This window comes from Podarcis bocagei (genome assembly GCF_964188305.1).
Source record: "Podarcis bocagei genome assembly, chromosome: 11".
NCBI lineage: Eukaryota > Metazoa > Chordata > Lepidosauria > Squamata > Lacertidae > Podarcis > Podarcis bocagei.
In genome coordinates, this window is record NC_138136.1 from 9,637,078 (window position 1) to 9,662,303 (window position 25,226).

General features: G+C 44.2%; 2 protein-coding genes across 7 annotated transcripts in view; one reads left to right on the plus strand and one right to left on the minus strand.

The window, feature by feature from the left end:
- LOC308597773 (cryptic protein-like) overlaps positions 1-25,226 on the minus strand; it is a 442,052-nt gene that overhangs the window by 64,505 nt on the left and 352,321 nt on the right. The window lies entirely within an intron of this gene.
- The window catches only part of LRRC2 (leucine rich repeat containing 2), a gene marked incomplete at its 5' end in the record, with an annotated part of 87,034 nt that overhangs the window by 16,891 nt on the left and 44,917 nt on the right, over positions 1-25,226 (plus strand). For all 3 annotated transcript variants that reach the window (XM_081213828.1, XM_081213827.1, XM_081213826.1), the window contains 2 exons: positions 12,864-13,071; positions 16,356-16,512. In XM_081213828.1, coding sequence (XP_081069954.1) covers positions 12,864-13,071; positions 16,356-16,512 — 365 coding nt within the window. The remainder of the gene's footprint in view (positions 1-12,863; positions 13,072-16,355; positions 16,513-25,226) is intronic.

The following is a 25,226-nucleotide window of genomic DNA, read 5'->3' on the forward strand; positions in this document are numbered from 1 at the left end:
AGACATATCATAGGCTATGCGCATATTACCATTTACTCTGGCTCCAGTGTGCTCATGCCACTAGCATTTGAAGCTGTGTATACATGGTGTACATAATTTTTTTGAATTATGGTGCTGGAGGAGACTCTTGAGAGTCCCATGAACTGCAAGAAGATCAAACCTCTCCATTCTGAAGGAAATCAGCCCTGAGTGCTCACTGGAAGGACAGATCCTGAAGCTGAGGCTCCAATACTTTGGCCACCTCATGAGAAGAGAAGACTCCCTGGAAAAGACCCTGATGTTGGGAAAGATGGAGGGCACAAGGAGAAGGGGACGGCAGAGGACAAGATGGTTGTATAGCGTTCTCGAAGCTACCAGCATGAGTTTGACCAAACTGCAGGAGGCAGTGGAAGACAGGAGTGCCTGGCGTGCTCTGGTCCATGGGGTCACGAAGAGTCGGGCACGACTAAACGACTAAACAACAACAATAACAACAACACATGGTGTTAGTCACAATCTATATCTACTCCGTCATTTGCGAGAAACACTGCTGATTGATGCATTTCCCCTCAAACCAGCTTCCGTCCAATTTGAAAAAAATAAGCCACATTCACTTTGCAGCGAAGCTGAGGTGTTGCTCATGCCCAGATGGCAGCTTCAGGAGCCTGCAGGCACAGGGAAACCAAACTGTTTATGTGCATTGGGGGAAGACAGCTCTGTCCCCTCTTTGATGTGTACAGCAACATGCAAATACAATGTGAGACACAAGGCAGATGAAACAACCTCGCTGCCTTTTGAACCAGTAATGTGTACGTATCCATTGATTGGGAAGCCTGCACTTAAGCAGTGTAGTATGGTAAAAATCATTTGACAACGCTGCAGTGATGATATGCTTTTAGGCTTGACAAAGGCTGCAATTATGTTTAAAAATGCTCCATTTGAATTGAATGTGGCATATTTCATATCAACCCAAGAGAAAGAAAGAAAATCTTTGATAAATTGAGGGTTTGATGTGTCAGAGGTAACAGTGTATTTTGTCAAGTGAGTTAAATGATTGCTTTTCATTTGATTATATTGGCTAAAAGTGGCATGTAAAATCTTGTTATTGTGAGCTTTAAATAGAAGTTGTTGAAGTTACTTTGAGAGAGGCTAAAAGAGTAAAGCAGGTATTGTCAATGGAGCAGGGATTTGTTATGTTACAAAGGCTTTCATCAATGTGTTCTCCAATCACAAAACTGTTTTGAAGACACGCTGAAGAGGACTCTTCTGTTGACAGTTGGAGTCTCTCTTCTCCAAGGCCGTGCTATTTGGTGTTCAGTTCCCCTCACTCCGTAAGATCTTATGAGATTTCAGCAAGATCTCATGATCTCATGGAAGGCTCCGGGCGCGGCGCTGCTTTGGCATGGCATGGCAGAGGCGGGTGAGGGTGGCAAGCTGATGCTGGGAGGTGCCGCGTCCAGCCTCCACCTCTTCCCTGGCGCCCTCCAGAACTTGGCGCCCTGGCACCCCGCGCCACTAGCCTCTATGGGTATGACGCCCTTGCTCAAAGGTCCTCTCTTGGCCAGTGGCCATCACACGGCCCCCCTCCCCCCCTTTGGGGGCAAACTCCTGAGTCATCTTTGCAGAGGAGGAGGGGGGGAGAAACACCCCTCTACTGTGCAAGCAGGAGGGATATTGACAGGGAAGAGAGAAAGAAAAAAAAAACCCTTTTCCATCAGCCAAGTAGATGCCTCATGAGGTTTTTTGTTTTTAAAAATAGATTATTGTTTTTAAAATCCAAAGCCCTGGCTGTTGGATTAGGGAGGCGAACTGACTGTGCACACTCTTTCATTTCAAATAGTTAGGGTTAATATATGCAGCAGCCTGATTCCAGCATCCTCTTGGGATTAGAACAGCCGCATGGTTTCTCTTACCTTCCCAGTAAACCCAGCACTTTTCTGTGTTAGCAAAGCATTCACGAAGAGACAGCAGCACTTCCATGTTACAGGCTGACTTAGAGTAGAGCAATGAACTCCAGCTTAGACATAATGAGCTTCTACACATTCGTTTGGTCATACCTATGGCATACAAATTTCTGATCCATCTCTAGAGTTAATCAAACAACATCAAAATTCGTATCACAGTTTTTGGCTTTCCCCGCTTGTCCAAGGTTTAGAAGTACATGTTGAACGAGACGCCCGGCAATTGATTTGGTTGCTACTTTTCCGGGCCAGGAAGGCTACATAGATTCATTGAATCAGTAATGATGCTCAAGTGATTAGAGTTATCTGATCTTGAAGTGCATAACATACTTATTCAGTACAAATTAGCTATCTGCCTTTTTGAACAATCAGAAGCCTCCATATTTTGTCTCTCCTGGCACTGCCTACAATTCCACTATCAGTAATGCAACAGCCTATTCCCCATATCATGCATAAGAAGATAGTCTTGTCGCAGAGGGACAACTACAGTGGTACCTCGGGTTACATACGCTTCAGGTTACAGACTCTGCTAACCCAGAAATAGTGCTCCAGAACGAATTAAGTACTTAACCTGAGGTACCACTGTGTGCTACTGTTTGCACCCCCTTTTAAATGTAGTGGTACCTTGGGTTACAGATGCTTCAGGTTACAGATGCTTCAGGTTACAGACTCCGCTAACCCAGAAACAGTACCTTGGGTTAAGAACTTTGCTTCAGGATGAGAACGGAAATCACACGGCGGCAGCGGAAGGCCCCATTAGCTAAAGTGTTACCTCAGGTTAAGAATGGTTTCAGGTTAAGAACGGACCTCCAGAATGAATTAAGTTCTTAACCCGAGGTACCACTATGGAGCTAGAAGAGTGCTCAAGCCTCACTGCTCTTTGAACTTAGGAGCAAAACAAGATGGGCACCTCCCCCTTTTTGGGTGGCACAGCATGTCAACACAAAGGCACAAATACCCTTTTTAGAATCAGGGCTGTCTTAAGCATATCCAGCGCCATGGTGCAAAGATTCCTCTGGTTTCCCAGAGTTGTTGACCTTTTCCCAAGCTTCTGCGGGAATCGCTCTCCTCCCGCGGAGGCTTGGGAAGGAAGCTGCATGCCCACCAGCCATATGGTTGACAGGACGCAGTTGGCAGGTGTGCAGGGGAAGGGGAGGCCGCCAGCGCTGGAAAAGCCGCACAGCTCCCCCACTCGCTGGGGTGCCCCTGGGAGGGCGGCACCCTGGCGCCACGCGCCAGTAAGCCCAATGGGAAAGACGGCTCTGTTTAGAATTCATAAAATGGTGTGTGTGTGAGAGAGAGAGTTAGTAGCTGTGTCTCTTACTGCTAATGATGCCATCTATATTATTTAACAGATGCACATGACAGAAATGGGCAGAAAAGGGAATATTTTTTCCCCAGCGGCAAAATATTCTAGTCTGAATTCTGGGAAGTTGCTTGACCCGGGGCTTCTGTGTAAGAAATCAATACAAGCTCTCCTTTCTTACTCATTTTCTTACATTTATTCTGATATTTCTTTTATTATAAATAAATAATCTGGAATTTTGCTTAGCTCACTTCAGTGAGTTATAGTAACCATCAGTGGTGGGCTGATGGTTCACCTGGTATATGTAGCTTTTGGAAGCAGTCTTATCTCTTCCAGGTTAGCTCTGTGTCTTTCCAGTTAGATTAGTTATTCAGATGAAGTGGTTGTGCATTTAATTTATGGAAAAACGGAGGCAATTCTTCCTACTGCATGACTGTTTTTAAGTACAGATAGGGCGAACCTACAGAATCAATGGCCAGCTGCAATCAGCCCTTGGGAACTTTCTTTTCTATTAGAGCAGCTAACTTTAAAGGAAAGTGCTGGTGCTGTGATTTTTTTTTATTGTAACCTTCTATATGTGATCTTTCATATGTAATTAAAAAAGAAAGAAAGGAGGCAACAGAGCTACTTGGGAAATTGTGGACTGCCTAATCCCTCCGAAACCCCTTTTAACAGAAGAATTCAATTTGGCAATGTGAAAGACTTCGCAATCACCATGATTATTCAGAATAGAAGCAAAGCCAATGCTCAGCTGTACCGTTTGACGTCAGCGTAGCTATGCTTATTTAGAGACATTAAATATCAAGTTTCGACAAAAAGTGTTGCTAAGACTGCAAAGAAGAATAGACTGTTTCCGATTCTCTCTCTTCTTTGAGCATGGAGACAGTTTTCACCTGTGTACATTCAAATAGTGGTGGGATAATGTGATGCTACATGGTGGTATAAGATATTCATAGAATTAAGTTGAAAGGCATTCCAATGTCCATCTAGTTCAGTCACAGCTAAAGAAATCACAGCTAAAGAATCGCCTGACAGATGGCCAGGAATCAGCTCTGATGGGGTTTCCTGCTTGGCAGGGGGTTGGACTCGATGGCCCTTGTGGTCTCTTCCAACTCTATGATTCTATGATTCTATGATTCAGTGTGTTTTTACATGAGTAGAATGTGTCCTTTTATTTAAAATGCATCTCTGGGTTATTTGTGGGGCATAGGAATTCATTCATTATTTCCCCCCCAAAATATAGTCTGGCCTTCCACAAGGTTTGAGGGACAGTGGACCGGCCCCCTGCTGAAAAAGTTTTCTGACCCCTGGTTTAGGTTAATGGGCAAAAATAGGCCACAACTTTATTGGTTACAGATGTGAGCGGTTTGGCTTAGGTACTGGGTGAAACCAGACTATATCCTGACTCCTGCCCGTCTACAGGAAGTCTTCTAAGGGTAAACCACCAGTAGGGGGAGCCCTATGATATACATCAGGCTTCCTCAACCTTGGCCCTCCAGATGTTTTGAGACTACAATTCCCCTCATCCCTGACCACTGGTCCTGCTAGCTAGGGATCATTGGAGTTGTACGTCAAAAACATCTGGAGGGCCGAGGTTGAGGAAGCCTGATATACATCAAATCAGAGCACCCCCAGGGACCCCAATGGGGTTGTGGCATGGCCCTAGCCCATTCCCAGGCTTCGGATAGAATACACACACACACACACACACACACACACACACACACACACACACGGATCCCTTTAATGGGATACCCTTATTGAGGAGGGGCAGGCAGAGGCAACAACCTCCCCTCCCATCACAAAGGCTTAAAGGTAAAGGTAAAGGGACCCCTGACCATTAGGTTCAGTCACGGACGACTTTGGGGTTGCAGTGCTCATCTCGCTTTACTGGCCGAGGAAGCCGGTGTACAGCTTCCAGGTCATGTGGCCACCATGACTAAGCCGCTTCTGGCGAACCAGAGCAGTGCACGGAAATGCCGTTTACCTTCCCGCTGGAGCGGTACCTATTTATCTACTTGCACTTTGACGTGCTTTCAAACTGCTAGGTTGGCAGGAGCTTGGACAGAGCAACGGGAGCTCACCCCATCACGGGGATTCGAACCGCCGACCTTCTGATTGGCAAGCCCTAGGCTCTGTGGTTTAACCCACAGCGCCACCCTTGTCCCATGTCACAAAGGCTTACCCAATGCCTAACCTTACAAGTCCAGCTATTATACCACTTGTGTGAGATTTGTAGCATTCTACATTCTCAGCCAGTTGTAGACAGTAAAGACTTGCACTGAAGACTTCAGCCAACTTCTGAACTGGACGAATGGCCCTGTGCCAGAAAGCACTGCAGCATAAAATTTGCTTACTTTGGTCTTTTCCTTGGATGTTGAGGTTGGCAGAGTGAAAATGGTCTGCGATTAAAGAAGGTGCTATTGATGAAGGCCATTTGCAACTTGCTGAATTCTTGCAATAAATGGAATAAATAGCAGCACCCACCAAACAAGCTGCCAAAAACAAAAGTAAAGAGAACTGCGGAAAAACAGGCATGAGTAATAGGGAATATAGCTTAGGAAAAGCCAGCTACGTTATGATAGTATAGCAGCATTTGCGACTGACAATTGTGCGGACATTACTGGGTACAATTCAGCTCAATTAACATTGAAGGGGAATTTTCTCTGGCAAAAATAGGTAGGTTATACCTGTTTTTAGCATTATTGACACTGGTTTTTCACATACCACCTTTGAATATTAGCGAACAAATGCCAGCAAAAATGGCATTCAGCAATAGTTATCTGGACCTACTACCCTCCAACATGGGCAACTTGCAATTCCACTGACCTGGTAACACAAAGTTCTTCAAAACACTGCGGTCACATGCCTGTAAAAGGTAAAGTAAAGGGACTCCTGACCATTAGGTCCAGTCGCGGACGACTCTGGGGTTGTGGCGCTCATCTCGCTTTATTGGCCAAGGGAGCCGGCGTACAGCTTCCAGGCATGACTAAGCCGCTTCTGGCAAACCAGAGCAGCGCACGGAAACGGCGTTTACCTTCCCACTGGAGTGGTACCTATTTATCTACTTGCACTTTGACATGCTTTCGAACTGCTGGGTTAGCAGGATCACATGCCTGTACCTATCCACAATTCCAGTGAATAATGCTCTGTGCTGTTTCCCGCACCCCAAGGCTCCAGAACCAGTATGTGTGTTGCTGCTGTAAGGCTTTCTAAGACAGTTATAAAGATGCAGTGCTCCCCCCCCCCTAAAAAAATGCTTAGGGGTACTTTCATTTTCCTACTCATATTGAAATACTGCCCCTCAATGAGGCCAAACTTAGATTCACAAAATGTTTAGGGGTATGCATACCCCTGCGTCCCCCCAGAAAAAAGCACTGTATAGATGGATAGAGAAGTTGCAGAGGAACAGGCAAATAGCCTAGCCCTGTGTTTCCGTTTTCCAATACAGTGGATGCTAGTGTTGCAAACATGATCTGTGTGGGATGCACATTCGCAACCCACAGCGTCTGCAACCCACAGTGATGCATCTCTGCACGCACGGGTTGAGATTCGGCACGTCTGCGCATGTGCGAAGCACGATTTACCGCTTCTGTGCATGTGCTACCGCTGAAACCCAGAAGTAACCAGTTCCGGTACTACCGGGTTTCGTTGGTCCGCAACCCGAAAAAACGCAACCTGAAGCGTCTGTAACCCGAGGTATGACTGTATAGTAAGATCCAACAGGATGTCTTCTGAATTTTAGAAACAGGGTATGTGTATTGCATATGATTTAGTTCAGTGGTTTCCTATCTGGACAGAATTCTGAGAAGGCTAAGTGCCCTCAGGGCCTATGGAAATTAATAGGAACAGTTAAGCTTGCAGATAAAAACGTATTCGTCTAGCGCAGGCTTCCGTTGAGCATGTATTGTTGCCTGCCAAGTGCTTCACCCTCTCGTTTCTGCAGTCTGAGACAGAAATTTGACATCTTGGGATGGTGTGCAAAAATGCAGTGCACTCCACATGGTAATTGCAAATTGTGTGGGCTTGGTCTAGATTGAATGACCAACATCAGAAATAAACCAGAACATCTAACTTACCCACATTGTGTAAACCCTTGACTGAATGTTTTGCATGCCTTTGACGACCTTGGGGGATAATCTGGTAACTATTACAAGAGTTGAGTGCTGCCCTTGGATTTCATGTCCTTCAACATTTCACACATGGAAATAAGAGCATTTCTGAGTACTGGCAAGACCCTCATTCCATACCATGAGTTGCTCCCTGATGCTCTCCTTCCCATCATATACTTTGCTGAAAGCTTTTCTCTCCCTGCAGTGCATTATATTCATTAGGGATGAGCGCTGGCCGTACAATTCACCTTATATCTGTAGCACTGAAGCCCAATTTGTCTCGGATCCACTCTGCGTATTTCCGATTTGTCTTGTTATGTGAGTCTCAGTTTGACTTGTTAAATCTGAAGCTCTGTTTTGCCTCCGCTGCTTAACTATTACAGGGAATTTGGGGCAAACGCGTGTGGTCTGCTGCTCTTAAAATGCCCTGCTCACGGCCAGAAACACAGGCTAGACTTAGCTATATGACCATACAGGATCCCCCTGAACTCACTGACTCCAACATCCCCCCCCCTCAAAAAATTAATTATATTGTATCTTGGGAAGATATTTCCCTGCAATTAAAACCTAGATCTTTCCACCAAAATGGCCCACCTCTCCAGTCCTTTCCTCGCTTGTGCTTATAGGATGTTTCTTGCAAAGCATGTTCTCCTTCATGGACAGCACGTGTTGCGGTGGGGGCTAGCAAGACACCCCGCTGTTGCTGGGCGGGAAAGAGTTTGGCAACCATTAGCAGAGGCCTGGCTGTTGCTGGGGAGAATTATATGTTGCTATTTTTTGATTGACAGCCCTAGTCTTTAAATGCCCTGCACACAGCATTGAGCTTCCTCTTTTCGCTACGTGCATCGGATCACCCGCCCGCCCTCCCTATTTTAGGCTGTTCGCTTGACCTTGCTATGCCTGTCATGGGGTCGTCTGCTTTTGGGGCAGGGGCCTAGTAGGAATTTTGTCCATTTGGCTGATTGGCTGGTGCCATTTGGTTTTTGCCTACGGCGTAGCAAATCGTCACAACTTGTAAGGTTGTGGTTAGGCATTGGTTTGGGAATTGGTTGGTGGAGGGGTATGGATTTGGCTGTGCCTGCCCCTCCAAAAGTGCTGCTGCTGCAAGGGTTTTCCGTTAAAGGAATCCAGGGGCTCGCTATGCTTTTGTCCGAACCCTGTCAAGGGGCTAGGGCCACGCAAGAGCCCCTGGGAGCATTTGGGGAGAGGTGAGGCATGGTTCCCAGTCCTCTCTCTCTCCCCGGGTGTCTTACCCTTTTCTGACTTCGCAGGCGTGCGAATGTCAGACTGTCCCCATGCGGGGTCACATAGTCGCAACCAATGCCCAAGCAACCACTCACATTGCTTGTAATTTAAAAAAGTTGAGGCCAAAATTATGCCAAAAACCTTAAACAAAAATAATGTGTCACTTATGTTTTATTGGGGGGTGTCTTGGGGACCTCGACACGCAACAGCTTGGCTTCATTTCAAAGCAGGGGAAACACAGTGGTCTTGAATCTTTCTTTTGAGCACCCAAATCGACAGAACCTGTAGGAACCTGCTCAGCAGTTGCAATAATTTTTGGAGGCCATTCTCTGCGTTCCACTACCAACAGAGATGTGATGGGCAGAAATTCAGGACAGGGCTTTATAGGGACAACACCTTGACTGTGTAATTTCTTTCCAAGGTTAGCACGACCCATTCTCAGATATCTTTTAGATGGGTAGTTAAGACATTTTTATTCTGCCAGACTACTTGCGCTGCATTTTAACCTTGTGAGCTATAGATTTGTTTTGCTTGATTTTAATTGTACTGAAATTTTAGGCCCCTCTAAATGTCATTTTTATTGTACATTCATGATGATTTGTGCTAATGATGTTATTGGGATGCTCATATACAATCCTGCTTTCAATTCTGTTTGAAAAGGTTTTGGGTGGCTGCACTGCTTCATTTCCAGTCAATGCATATCCTATAACTTTCAGTTCTTTGTGACTCTTTCAGGGTTGTGTTTCGGTTTCAACTTCTCTTTCAACTTTTTCTAGATTTTCTATAGAGTTCCTCCCTACGAGAGATATCTATATCTATATCTATATCTATATCTATATCTATATCTATATCTATATCTATATCTATATCTATATCTATATCTATATCTATATCTATATCTATCTCCATGAACTTCACCTCCCACCCACCTTCTCTCCTCAGTCACATCTCAAAAACCTTTGCAGCTCATTAGCAGCACTGGCTTATTGAAGACTTGCCAACAGCATCCATGCATGACTCTCCAGGGGTCTATTTTTATCCTGTAGCTTTTCCCAGTATTGCCTGCATGACCCCTTCAAATAGCCATTGTCTTGCTTGTGTGAATTCCCAGTTGCACTGGTGATCTGTACTGTTTACATTAGTAACACCACTTGCAAAGTCATTCTTAGCAACCTATTGGATGGGTGACCTTTGGCTCTTGACTTTTTAAAACTTCTACCATTCTGTAGTATTTCTTTGGTGCCAAACACTGTGTTAGGAATGGAAAAGGTGCCTGGGTGTTGTGGCACCAACCCAGCCTGATCTTCTACTCTTAACTGCTATGATAGAAAGAAGGATTACATTTCACCTACTAGAGTGACATCATACACAAGGCAAATAGGAAATAAAAGAATAAGTGCTGGCTATAAAATGCTCCCGGTCTACTTCTAGGTTGCTGGCCTCATCAAACACTGCAGACTTTCCAATTGTCCCTATTTTCCAGGGACAATCCCAGATTTACAGAAGCCGCCCCAGTTTGGAATGTCTCACTTTTCCTCAGGATCTCCCTATTTTCATCGGAGAAATGTTGGAGGGTATGGAGTTAGCCGACCCATGAGCCAAGGAGATAAGTAACTATGCAACCTTTAGAAGAAATATGAAGTCAGCCCTATACAGTGGTACCTTGGGTTAAGAACTTAATTCGTTCTGGAGGTCTGTTCTTAACCTGAAACTGTTCTTAACCTGAAGCACCACTTTAGCTAATGGGGCCTCCTGCTGCTGCCGCCGTACCACCACCGTGTGATTTCTGTTCTCATCCTGAAGCAAAGTTCTTAACCCGAGGTAATATTTCTGGGTTAGCGGAGTCTGTAACCTGAAGCGTCTGTAACCTGAAGTGTCTGTAACCCGAGTTACCACTGTATAGGGAAGCTTTTAAATGTTTATTATGTTTTTATATATGTTGGAAGCCGCCCAGAGTGGCTGAGGTAACCCAGTCAGATGGGCATTATTATTATTATTATTATTATTATTATTATTATTATTATTATTATTATTTAAGGTAAAGGTAAAGGACCCCTGACAGTTAAGTCCAGTCGCAGACGACTCTGGGGTTGCGGCGCTCATCTCACTTTACAGGCCGAGGGAGCCGGCGTTTGTCTGCAGACAGTTTTTCTGGGTCATGTGGCCAGCATGACTAAGCCGCTTCTGGTGCAACCAGAGCAGCACACGGAAACGCCGTTTACCTTCCCGCCGGAGTGGTACCTATTTATATACTTGCACTGGCATGCTTTCAAACTACTAGGTTGGCAGGAGCTGGGACTGAACAGCGGGAGCTCACCCCGTCGCGGGGATTCGAACCACCTCGTTTTTTGACAGAATTACAAGCTTGGTAGATGAAGGGAACTCAGTGGATATAGCCTACCTTGATTTCAGTAAGGCATTTGACAAGGTGCCCCATGATATTCTTGTAAAGAAGCTGGTAAAATGCGGTCTTGACTATGCTACCACTCAGTGGATTTGTAACTGGCTGACTAACCGAACCCAAAGGGTGCTCATCAATGGTTCCTCTTCATCCTGGAGAAGAGTGACTAGTGGGGTGCCACAGGGTTCTGACTTGGGCCCGGTCTTATTCAACATCTTTATCAACGACTTGGATGATGGACTCAAGGGCATCCTGATCAAATTTGCAGATGACACCAAACTGGGAGGGGTGGCTAACACCCCAGAGGACAGGATCACACTTCAAAACGACCTTGACAGATTAGAAAACTGGGCCAAAACAAACAAGATGAATTTTAACAGGGAGAAATGTCCCTGGCATGTCCAAAATTGGTCTGTGATATTAGAATGACATTTTGCAGTTTTTCAGCATAATGCCTGTGTGAACTCTTCAGAGAGCCATTACCCTGCTCATGTTAATTCCCAGTTGCCCTGGTGAAAGATGCCTGGTGAAACTCTGGAGCAAGGGTCAGCAGACTTTTTCAGCAGGGGACCGGCCCACTGTCCCTCAGACCTTGTGGGGGGGCGGACTATATTTTGAAGAAAAAAAATGAACGAATTCCTATGCTCCACAATTAACCCGGAGATGCATTTTAAATAAAAGCACACATTCTACTCATGTAAAAACACCAGGCAGGCCCCACAAATAACCCAGAGATGCATTTTAAATAAAAATTACACATTCTATTCGTGTAAAAGCACGCTGATTCCCTGTCTGCGGTCTGGATTTAGAAGGTGATTGGGCTGGATCCGGCCTACCCATGCTCTGGAGAGCTGCTTTCAGTCAGGGCTATGTGGTCTGACTTGGTATATGGCAGATTACAGACCCTCCAAGTGTTCCTATTTTCCTTTGCTTTGTTTAGTCATCTTAGTCGTGTTCGACTCTCCGTGACTCCATGAACCAGAGCATGCCTTGGAAACTCTCACCTTCTTCTCAAAGCTTCTCTTATTTTATGTCCATGGAATTTTCTTGGCAAAATACTGGAGTGGTTTGCCAACTCTTTCTCCAGCTGGATCACATTTAGTCTAAACTCTCGGCTATGACCTGTACATCTTGGGTGGCCCTGCACGGCACAGCTCATAGCTTCCTGGAGTTATTCAAGCCTCTTCGCCACGACAAGGCAGTGATCCACGAAGGGGCCTATTTTCCTTAGGATGTCCCTATTTTCATTGGAGAAATGTTGGAGGGTATGGAGTTATCCCAAGCTGTCTGAAGGCAATCCTGTATCTGAAGGCAATCCTGTATAGGACAGGTTTTTTAAATGTTTAATGTTTTATTATGTTTTTATATATGTTGGAAGCTGCCCAGAGTGGCTGGGACAATCCAGTAAGATGTGTGGGGTATAAACAGTAAAATTATCATTATGGAGTGGGGAGTCCCTATTTTCATCAGAGAAATGTTGGAGGGTATGAGCTTATTTTGTTACAGAGCATCTCAGAAGTGAATGGGAGTCCATCAAGAGTGAGTTTGGCTTCCTTGTGGTGCCTATTAATGAACAACAGAAGACCCAATGGATATTCTTTTCCTTAGCCAAAGAACATTAGTTCCACAGGCAGTCACAAGGTTTGTATTTCTCCCTGTGTTGTGCGCACAATCACACCCACTTCCTGTGCTTTTAAGCTGTTGATGTTGTTTTTTTACAGTGGCAGAAATTATATGATCACATTTGGATGCTGAATGATCTTGTCTTTTTTGAAACACAATGTTATTTACATGTTTTTTTATGGGGTGGAGAGGGAATAAGAAAGAAAAGAGAAATGCTTCCATTTATCCTGTTTCAGGATAAGGCAAGAATGGGACATTATCCTAGAGTGCAGAAGAAATGGCATTCCACAAGCTGCATATCTGAATAATGGTGTCGTAGATACTAACAAAATTTTGGACACGGTTGAAAACAACTCGCCGCTCATTAAGAAGATTGCCTTGTTGAATGAAACACAGAAAGAAAGAAACAAATTCATTTTTCAACTTTCAGGAGAACACTGGACAGTAAGTGGATAGAATATTTGGGTGGTGCAACACTTTGCCACAAATGATATTGATATTAGAGGATTAAATCATTTCCCCCCACCTTTTATATAATCACATTGGTCATAATTTATCAGAATTAGGTGTGCCAAAATCCGTTGACTTCATTAGACTTAAGCATGCCTAAACTTTGTTGAATTAGAGCCTTTGTTTGTAGGCTTGCAACATTTTCTTCTCTAGCCTTAAAAAAAATAATGAATTGCAGTGCCTTGTGTAAAGCAAAAGTTAGCGTGATACAACAACATTCATACTTGAAAAATAAATAAGAAAAGGGATCAAAAGAAAAGCAGAAAAAATGAATGTGAAAATATGTTTAAAGGACACTTGAAAACTTATTATGACTGGCTTTTCAGAATTGTGCTTCTTGCCATGCATGTGGCTATAGACAGGCTTATATGGCATTTTAGTGCTTGGTTTACAAACCAGCTTATGATAGGAAGTGAAATTTACACAGGCTTCCTTTTGGCTCTGCTCTTCAATTCCCTCATGTTCTTCAGTAATCTTCAGAAGCCAGCAAGAAGCTGATAAATTGTTCCACAAAGACAGCCACTAGAAAAGTCTAGTCTTCATCTTTAATAGGAAAGCAATATGGAAGTCCCCTGCATTTCCAACATAATTTAAAGGCAGGGTAGGCTGAAAAAATCTCCAGAGTAGCTTTCTACTACTGAAGGTTGCCCAAGAGAGAATGTGGCTGAAAAAGTCACAGGGGGAAACCATTCGTGGACATAAGCACTTGCGTGTCGAGGTCCCCAGGTCCACCCCAATAACTCACACATCACACAGAATTTTTTGTTTAAGGTTTTTGGCATAATTTTGGCCACAACTTTATTAAAATACAAATTTGTGAGTGGTTGCGTAGGCATTGGTTGCGACTATCTGCCCCCCCCCCCCCGTGGGGGACAGACTGACATTCCGCACAATGCGAAAGTCAGAGTGGGGGAATACACTTGGGGGTTACGCGGAGCAGGGAATCTGCCCTCACCCCAAATGCAACCAGGAGCTCATTGCTATGGCCCGAGCCCCCTTGACAGAGTGGACAAGCAATAGTTAGCCCCCAATTCCTTTAACGGAATCCCTTGCAGCAGCAGCATTAGAGGGGCAGGCACAGCCAATCCATGCCCCTCAACCAACCAAACCATAAACCAATGCCTAACCGCAACCTTACAAGTTGTGACGATTTGCTATGCAGTAGGCAAAAACCAAATGGCCCCAGCCAATCAGCCAGATGGACAAAATTCCTACCAGGCCCCCGCTCCAAAGCAGACGACCCCATGACAGGCATAGCAAGGTCAAAGCAAACAACCCTATTCTAGGGAGGGAGGGACGGGCAATCTGATGCACGGGCGAAAAGAGGAAGCCCTAGCCTCGTGCAAGGAGTTTTAGCATTTCTGGCTGTCAATCAATAAATGGCAACATTAATTTCTTCCCAACAACAAGGGAAGCCCCAATCGCATCAGTGGCCAACGATCAGTTAGCCCGCCCCCAACTTTGGAGTGTCCTGGCGGCCCCCACCGCAACACGTGCTCTCCATGAAGGAGAACACGCTTACTCAAACTAACTTAATCTCCAAAAGATGGCCCTGTTTTACAGCCAGTTCCAGGGCTGAGAATGTCCAACTCAAAGTAGCCTCTGGTGAGGTTGGGCAGGCCTATCTGGCTGTGCTGGCAGCACTTACAAACAAGGAGGGTGTCGGGTGGCCTGGGGAGAACTGTGCAGTCTGAATTCTGAGGCCTGGTGGTCTGAATTTGGGCTGAGATCTGGAAGGTTCCCTTTCCTGTTCTAGAAGATTGTCACTTCAACCCTCTGAGCCTAATTTCTTCCTTAACTCTTGACTTGTTAAAGGGAGAAATGAAACTCAGAGGGATGACAATCTTCTAAAACAGGTGAGAAACCACTGGAACATGGTCCAAATCTTTGCCAGTTTTGGTTTCTCATGGACAACCTTTTGCCCTGTGCTTTTTGCCTCATGTAAATCACACCCATCTCACCTGGCTGTTTGCCTCATCAAGGAAAACAAACATGGTGTTCTGCATTGAGGGGTGAGGGTCAGCCTGAATGATGCCCTGAGCACCTTCCAGTTCTTGGCCTCCTATATCCAGTGAGAGTTAGAATCTAGGAGAGGAGGTTGCTGAACCAGTCAGACAAGCTTCTTTTTCCGTAAGACAAGGACCTTAGCTGGCCATTTGCGTGTCCTCATCAACATCCAAAAGATTGAGGCAGAGAGATATTCCCACCCCCGGCTCTGTGCTGGACTGTGGGGCTCCCCTAGCAACCATATGTGGGAGCAAGATGTGTTAATGCTGTGAACACCTCCATCTTATGCCCAAGTTACATATGTGTGTGTAAACAAAAACATCAATCCTATAGGCATCACAGTCTCTGCTAAACTTTGTTCCAAGGAAACCAAACCCTGGAAAAGTTCTGAAACCCCTGGAGACTCTCACTGCCCAGAGATTGGGGTGGCTTGTATGTTTTCTTCAACGGGAAAAACAGCTGGTGGGGAATGATTTATATTGGAAAAATGGTTGGAGGCAAAATGACTAAGACGCCCTCCCTCAGTCATCGCAGTACCTGGGACTGTTTTAAAAATAAATTTAAAGAGATGTGAGATCTGATCGCATAGTTCCAGCATCTCCTCTAGTTCAGCACTGTGTATTAAAAATACATGTATTATTGGCATTATGAATGGGGTCAATGTGTGTAAGTTGCTGCTCTTCCTTTTAAAATACATGAGAGGAGACCAGGAGAGAGCAGCCCTCTCCCCTTTGCATGCATCTTAAATTTGGTGGGGGGGGGCACGTGGGATTGTGCTTTGATAGAAGCATAGAGTTGGAAGTGCATAGTACAGTGGTGCCCCGCAAGACGAATGCCTCGCAAGACGGAAAACTCGCTAGACGAGAGTTTTCCGTTTTGGAGGTGCTTCGCAAAACGAATTTCCTATGGGCTTGCTTCGCAAGACGAAAATGTCTTGCGAGTTCCTGTGGGGTTTTTTCCCTTGTCCCCCCCTCTTTCTAAGCCGCTAAGCCGCTTATCAGCTGATCCGATAAGCCGATAAGCCGCTAAAAGACGCTAATAGACGAAGAGAATCACAGAACGGATTCTTTTCGTCTTGCGAGGCACCACTGTATAATGAAACATATGTTCATAGCACGTTTAGTAACATCAGCTTGCATCTGAAAATACTGACAAAATTCTGTTTGTGAATATTCCTCAATAAAGACCTTATGTGTATCTCCTTTTCTTAGGAATTTCCAGATTCTCTGAAAGAACAGACACATCTAAAAGAATGGCATATAAGCAATACTATGATCACAACCATTCCAGCTTACATTGCCTTATTTCAGGAGCTGAGAATACTAGAATTACCAAGCAACCTGATCACAGAGCTTCCGACTGAAATTGGTAGGTCTCCCGCTCCCCAGACATTACCTTTGTTGTTTATCATCACATTCAGGGCTGAACTGAAAGGGAGCATGCATTTCCTTCACATTTTTCGCCTCCTGTCAAATGCGCTCTCTCACTGTTAGGTGACTTTTTCCATTTCTTGTTGGGGGGGAAAGATGCAGTTCATCACAGTCTGTCCCCTGTTATTTGGGAAGGAGGCAGGAGGACTCTCAGACCCTGTCAGAGCCCTCATGCCTCCTTCCCAAAGCCCAGCACTTACTAGGCTTTAGGAGGGAGGCAGGAAGGTACAGTACTACCTTGGCCCTGTGTGGAAGAACCGGTCATGATGCCCTAATCCCACCTCTGATGATTGACTGACTGCCTAAACAACACTCCTAAACAACACTCCACGTTGGTGGATGGGTGTCGGCTGTATCCAGATGCTCACCAGGTTTTGCAATGGCAGTACAGTCATAGCTTGGGATAAATACGCTTCAGGCTAAGTATTTTCGGGTTGCGCTCCATGGCGACACGGAAGTAACGGAGCACGTTACTTCCGGGTTTCGCCACTCGCACATGCACAGACAGTAAAAATGACGTCGTGCCCATGCGCGGAAGTGGCAAAACGCGACCCACGCATGAGCAGACGGACAGTTGTGTCTTACGTTCTGTTCAGGATGCGAATGGGGCTCCGGAACGGATCCCGTTCGCATTCCGAGGTACCAATGTACTTTTTGGTGGTTTCAAATTTGGTGATTTGGGGCTTAATTTGCATACGAGTCATTGAGATATTGCAACTGGGTTGTTGGCAACAAGTCACACTTCCTTTCCCATCCCAGAAATGGCAATTCTGGATTTTTATTTTCTTGAGTTTGAACCAAGAGAGTTATGTTTTGCTGTTGCCAACTTTTTAAACCCAAGAATCTTGGTTCATTACAGAAGAGGGAAACAGTTCGTTCACTTAAAACTAGAAGTAAATAAAATTACAATGGTCTCTTCTTTTTTCACTTTTTGGGGGGGTGGGGTTAAATAGCAGATCATAGCGATATTAAATAGTTAACGAAATAGTATCTAATGCCAGGTTAGGTTTTCCCAACTGTTAAATTAACACTAATGCATATGATTTATTTATTTATGTACATTATACTTTATGAATATAATTTCCAGCTGATATTAGGATATATTTTATGGGCAATCTGAAAGCTAAGTGCATTAGAAAACCACCCACAAGGCAGAAACATGAAATGTATGGGTATGAAACAAAAAGTCAAAGTCTGGCTGTTTTATTGGTGTTTTGATCTTCGGGATGAAACAAACCAGCATGTTTAATTGCTTTAAGTATTCCACAAGGTGGCAGTGGAGAATAGAATAAAAATGGAATCTTCCTCCAAATTAGATTCTATCTCAAGGTCTCTTCTTCTTCTTTTAAAAAAGGATTCTTGTTCTTTGAGCTGATAGACGCAACAGGTGTTCTTGGAAATATGATTTGCCATATAAAAATGAAGAGCGAGGGGTAGTTAGTTGCATAAAATGCTCTTTGCTCATGTGTTCTTCCCTGTCCTGAAGAAAGTCCTCTTGAAAAATTGTTGGCCTACGCATGCTGGCTAAGCTAACAGAAATTACTATGATGAAGTGCTTGTTCCAAATCAAATGAGTGCATTTGCTGGAGATGTATGAGTTGCATACTTGCAAGTCACCAGCATGGTAGCAGAGGTGTCCTTTTCAAAATGTTCTCATGTCCTGTTAGAATAGTTGATGCTCATATTCCATGCTTTGAGTTGTAGCCGATTAAGTTCTACAGGGACGCTGGTGGCGTTGTGGTCTAAACCACTGAGCCTAGGGCTTGCCAATCGGAAGGTCGGCGGTTCGATTTCCCACAACGGGGTGAGCTCCCATTGCTCGGTTCCAGCTCCTACCAACCTAGCAGTTTGAAAGCACATCAAAGTGCAAGTAGATAAATAGGTACCACTCTGGCGGGAAGGTAAACAGCGTTTCCATGTGCTGCTCTCGTTTCGCCAGAAGTGGCTTAGTCATGCTGGCCACGTAACCCGGAAAAACTGTCTGCGGACTAATGTCAGCTCCCTCGACCAGTAAAGCAAGATGAGCACCGCAACCAGAGTCATTCGTGACTGGACTTAACTGTCAGGAGTCCTTTACCTTTAAGTTGTACACAAAGTAGATCCATTGAAACAAATGGCCTGTGGTCATGCCCATTAATTTTAATGGGTCCGCTCTGAATAGGATTTGTGTAGTATCAATAACTGCAGCATTACAGACTATGTGGAAACCTTAACAGGGACGTCCTTTTTATTCATGTTGGTGGCAGTCCTAGACTGTCATTGTGTAGGGAGAGGAGATGTAACAGCCAAGGGCATTTGGAAAGTTTTTACTGAAGCCAATCATTGTCTGAATATGGAAGTTGTTTTTAAATAGAAAAGTGCTTTTATCCCATTGTCTCAAGTGATCAGCTGCGCACAGATTTTCAAGATACTCCTTGGGTGGCAGCAGGGAAGGAGAGCTCTAAAGTTAATGAAATTTGAAAAGGGAAGGGTTAAAGTAATAGAGTTGATTCCCTGAGATGAAGGACAGACAATAAGGAAGGAATGAGCTAGTTCAATCTTCTTCTTCTTTGGCGATCCCTCGTAGCCAAGTAAGATTGTCTTCCATAAACATGATTTTAACAGTGAGTCCTCAAGTGACTGTGGAGACCAATTCTAGATCCACACCTCCTTCCACAGTGGGGACATACGTTTCCAGGTGAGAGCTGATCATGATGATTGTTTGCCAAACATGACTTCCTCTTAGCACATTTCTCCCTTTCGTCCTGAGTTTGAGTGTCTTCAAAGCCCATGACACGTTTGGTAAAGGCTGTTCTCCAATTGTCTGTGTTTATACTACTTTTTTTTAGATTTGCCATGTGAGAGTCTTCCTTTGTTGACCACCAGCATTATGCTTTTCATTTTAAAGTTCAGAATAGAGTAGTTGCTTTGGAAGATGATAATCAGGCATCCACGCAACATGACCAGTCCAACAAAGTTGATGTTGAAGAATCACTGCTTCGACGGTGATCTTTGCTTCTTCCAGTACACTGGCATTAGTTCGCCTGTCTACACAGGTCATAACCAGTCAAAAAAGGTCATTGAAAAGCTGAGCAACAGGTCCTCTACCCACCTCTAGGGAAATTGCTCAAGTGTGTGTGTATTTTAAAAAGTAGGATATTCTTAACTTGGAAAAAAAGAAAAGGAAGGCGAAGAAGGAAAACATGGAAGGAGGATGTTTTGCTCACAAGATCATGAAAATGTGTTTTATAGAAAGTGAATGAACAAAATGTGGCTATGTCTCACACCTGGTGTAAAAGCAGGTTAAGAGAGCCACACTCTTTTAGGATGTTCAGTTTTGGTTTGCAATTCCAGATAATGCTGCACACATTCAGTTGCAGTCCTGTAGGCTTCTTTTCTGGAGATATCATGCTTAACGTGTACATGTTGGGAACCAAAGACAACAGCCATGGCACTACTTTCCTGTACACTACAGTGTTCCTGTATCCACAGACTCTAATGGCCCTTTGTTCATCAACTCATTTGCTGCAAGGAGCATAATTTTTTTCCTGTCCCTAGAGTCGGTGTAAACTTCCCCCCTTTGCGTATTCCAGCCAGCCTTTCTTCAAATCTCTTGACTAAACTTTACGCCCTCCCTGTTTCTCTTTCTCTCTTAGGCATCCACACACATCTTTCATCTTTACCTCAGCTGCATGAAAACTGAAACGTGTGATTTTCAGCTACGCTGCTCCATGAGTTAGTTGGTTCATGCAAGAATGCAGCACAAAAAACAACAACAAAAACATATGCCAGCTCATACTCCTCTCTGAGCTCAGTGGCAGCACTGGAGGGAGAAAACCGGGACATTCCAGGATCAAATCAGAAGCTGGGTTGGCTTCTGTAATTCAGGGAATGTCCTGGGCAAATTGGGACACTTGAAGGTCTATTGTATATTTCTTTCTGGAGCCATTTTTTTAAAAATTACTCTCTGAGTTTCTTAGTGTTCACTCCTCCAGTCTTCCCAGCAGGCTCTCCCTGTGTCTGGGACTAGGCCCAGGCCTCTTAGTCAAGCTGGCCTTTTTTTCTTTCATAGAAAATGCACCATCATCACCACCATCAACATTTATACCTTTACATAAGATTCTTCTTATATAATGATTAGGTGGTGTTGAACCTTCCGTGACATCATAGCAGCTCAGTAAATGGATTGGATGGGTGAGGTGCTCATGGGCAATAAGCAGCAAGAGTCAGTTATTAGCATTCATGGGGAGATCCGTTACCTTTCCAAAGGGCTTTATGCACAAAAATGGCTTTATAATGGTCTCTACTTACAGTTTTCTTAACAGCCACTTAGGAACTCTAATGCAGCTTTGCATTTCCACAATAATAACACCCACTGCCTATTAAAAATTAAAAGTTGTACTTTAATTACTGGTTTTAACGTGTTTAATAATGATTTTTTAAAAAGGAAGAAATAAAAATAAGAATAAATCATGACTCAGGAGTGACTGGGATGGTGCTGCAGCTACTAATTAAAAGTAAAATATTCTCAGGCATGAAATTACCAGGGAAACTGGATTTCATTACTGCTTTAACTACTTCCACTCAGAAGGCACAAAAATACATTGGTTGTTTAATTATTTAATTTAGATCTTCTTCTTTTGTACAACGACACAAACCATTGGATCAGATAACGGGAATCGTGGCCCAACTGCACTGGCTGCCAATTAACTTCTGGGCCCAATTCAAAGTGCTGGTGCCTTGGTTACATATCTTTAGGTCGCGAGGCAAAAATATTCCTATTTTCTCAGGCCTTTGGCCAATTGAACAATCTATGGCCTTTAAGCTGTCTGTCTGTCTGTGTGTGTGTGTGTGTGTGTGTGTGTGTGTGTGTGTGAAGGTTATTGTTCTTGTTTGTTATTAAGGCATGTATTTTTGTGTCTTTCTATTGTAAACTGCATTGAGATCCTCGGATAAAGAACGGTATAGAAATTGAATAATGATAGTAATAATTTATGTCAGAATCTTCTATTGAAACCAATGTAGTGCCATTGACCTAATTGCAGACATAGGCAAACTCCAGATGTTTGGAACTACACTTCCCATCATCCCTGACCACTGATGCTGTTAGCTAGGGATGATGGGAATTGTAGTTCCAAACATCTGGAGGGCCGGAGTTTGCCTCTGCCTGCCTTAATGGATCACAACTCAAGAAGCATGGCTGCAGAAGCTTGTTTTTCCATACTGCAAACTTCCAGGGCTTGAGGAAGACATTTTGATATCTGAGACAACAGAGAACAGTTGCCTCCTCCCTTTTGTGGGATGGGATACACAAGTAGCAGTCAAGTACAACATTCCTTGTTTGCCTAGAGTGGACACGCAAAGGGGATGTTTGTTCCAGCCAGTCGAAAACTTCCTGTTTCCTCCTGGCCTGGAGCATCCTTCCTCTTGCATGTGACTAGAGGTGGGCGCGACCTTACCTGTCCAGGTGACAAAAGCACTAGGCACGCAGCCATCTCTCTCTCTTCTTTGACTTCCTCTCTTCGTTGGAGCAGCTTTTTTAAGCCAGAAATGCTTTCACCCAACAGAGGAAAAAGAGACTATCTCCGTATGGGATAGACTCACATGTCTATATCTGTAACTAAGTCTGCCTTTAGGGATCCATCTGTGAACTGATGATGCTGTGAGTAAACTACTTTTATATATCTTAAATAAGATTGTGACATGCTTATTCTTTTAAGAGGGAAATTAGGGATCTTGCCAGGAATCTATATTGAGAAGCTTAAACAAGCTTGCAACCAGCTACCTGCTGTGTGTTAAAAGGGGAATGTTTAAAACTCTGCTAAGTTATAGAATTTGCTAGCATAAGTTACGAAGGACATTAATAAACAATATATCCTTTCCTGCCTCCCTGAACATTGCCACACCTTTGCACTGCCAGCCTCCTCCTTGCTGGGAGGTAACTTAATAATAATAATAATAATGATAATAATAATAATAATAAATTTTTATTTATACCCCACCCATCTGGCTGGGTTTCCCCAGCCACTCTGGGTGGCTTCCAACCGAATATTAAAAACAATACAGCATCAAACATTAAAAACTTCCCTAAACAGGGCTGCCTTCAGTTGTCTTTTAAAAGTAAAATAGTTGCTTATTGCCTTGACATCTGGTGGGAGGGTGTTCCACAGGGCGGGTGCCACTACCAAGAAGGCCCTCTGCCTGGTTCCCTGTAACCTCACTTCTTGCAAAGAGGGAACCGCCAGGAGGCCCTCGGCGCTGGACCTCAGTGTCCGGGCTGAATGATGGGGGTGGAGACGCTCCTTCAGATATACTGGACCAAGGCTGTTTAAAGGTCAGCACCAACACCAACTTACACGTTTGAGATATATTTATTCACCCTGTGTCTAATGAATGATTTACACATGGCCTCCATTTTTTTTTTTTTAACATTCCCTATTATCTTGGACTATATATGCACCAAATGTTGAAGTTTTGTGGGGTCTGCAAGTGGTCTATTTATGATGATTCCTTAACACTCATGAATGGCTCTGTGTGTGAGAGGTCTGCGGCTTTCCTTTTCCCTTCCGCCTTCAAAGATGTCGGGACCAGAGTGAGCGGAGGCCTTAGAGCTATTACAAAAAGCAGTAATAGCAAGCAGGTGAAAGAGCTGTCCCCCAGGGGTACAAGGGTATGAGAATGCCTGCCTCTTCACCTGTCGTTGCGGCTGCTTCCTTAGATCCCGGCTTTACGCCATCTTTTGTCAACATCTGAACTGTTGCTTCTTTGCAGAGAGAAGGCAACTACAAAGCCTTCATGTGTCCTAGAAGAAGTAGCTTGCAGGGAGTTTCTGAGAGATGCTCTGTTGAAGAATGTTTACAGAGAAGGGTTATAGCTCAGTGACAGAGCATCTACTTTGTATGTGGAAAGCTCAAGGTTCAATTCCTGGCATCTTCAGGTAGCGCTGGGAATATCCCGTCTGGTTTTTTTTAAAACAATTTTTCTTGGTTTTACAGAATAAATCACACAATTCAGTTTTGAAATCAAACAAGATTCACCCAAATCTTAGGACTTCCCTTCTCCCCTCCGAGAGTCCTTTAAATATCTTAATCAACTGCATATTATAGTTCAACTGAATTATTGTTCTCCAAAATACCCAAAGTCTTTATAACATTGCAAGAGTTATTCAAAGATTAGGGAAGTTTTTAATGTTTGATGCATTACTGTATTTTAATATTTTGTTGGAAGCCACCCAGAGTGGCTGGGGAAGCCCAGCCAGATGGGCGGGGTATTAATAATAATAATAATAATAATAATAATAATAATAATAATAATAATAATAATAATTCAAAGCCTGCCAAAAAGTTCAAGTGATTACAGTGTTCTTTTAAATACAATCTATATTTGTCCCATTCTCTGTTGAAGTTTTGATCCTCCTGATTTCTGATTTCCCCAGTCCATCTCTGCATAGTCGTTTCATCTGCCAATCCGCCTTAGTCAGCATCTTATCCTCTTTCCATCGCTGGGCAAGCAGCATCCTTGCAGCTGTAGTCGCGTACATGAAGAGTCTTCTCAAATCCTTCGGTATATCTGCACCTAAAATTCCTAAGAGAAAGGCTTCTGGTCTTTTGACAAAAGTTATTTTAGAGAGACCAATGGTCTGACTCACTATAAGGCAGCTTCCTATGTTCCGATGGGGCCGGCTCTGCCATTAGGCAGAGCGGTCCACCTCAGTCATCATATTTTGGATGCTGTGAAAAGGCAGCAAATAGTTACCTGCTTAATTTGTTGTTATATTTTCTTCGTCAGGGAAAGAGAGATGTGCATGTGGGATTTTCTGCCTCGGGTGCCAAAATAACTTGGCTGGTCTTGGGTGCTATGCACCTTGATTTTGTAGGAGGGGATGCCATTTTACTACTTTGCTTCAGGCAGCAAGATATCTTCAGAAGCCACCCCCTGTAATAGGGCAAGGGACCAAAAGGGGATTTTCCACTCTAGAATAGAGTCACTTGTTCAGCCTCATCTCTGCCTTTGGCCCTTTATAGAAGTGGATCTTCATGGAATAGATAGTTCTTGGTCATAATTTAGTCCTTCACTTCATTATAGTTGCTCCTGTTCTCAGAGCCAGAGAAGCTTAGCGCTTGGACAGCCTCGTGAAATATGCTTCCTTTTATAGCCTTAGGGATGCAGGTGGCGCTGTGGGTGAAACCACAGAGCTTAAGGCTTGCCGATCAGAAGGTCGGTGGTTCAAATCCCCGCGCCGTGGTGAGCTCCCGTTGCTTGGTCCCTGCTCCTGCCAACCTAGCAGTTCAAAAGCATGTCAAAGTGCAAGTAGATAAATGGGTACCGCTCTGGCGGGAAGGTAAACGGTGTTTCTGTGCGCTGCTCTGGTTCGCCAGAAGTGACTTAGTCCTGCTGGCCACATGACCCGGAAGCTGTACTGGCTCCCTCAGCCAATAAAGTGAGATGAGTGCCGCAACCCCAGAGTTGGTCACAACTGGACCTAATGGTCACGGGTCCCTTTACCTTTACCTTTATAGCCTTAGTGACCCAAATTTGCTTCCGATACAACTTTACAATTTCCCACAGCCCCGGAGTATGGTGTGCCTCATCACATGACAGAAAAGAGAGAACACCAGGCTTTTATATTTCCTCCTTTGTGCTAGTCCAGGGGTCGGCAAGGTTTACCGGCCA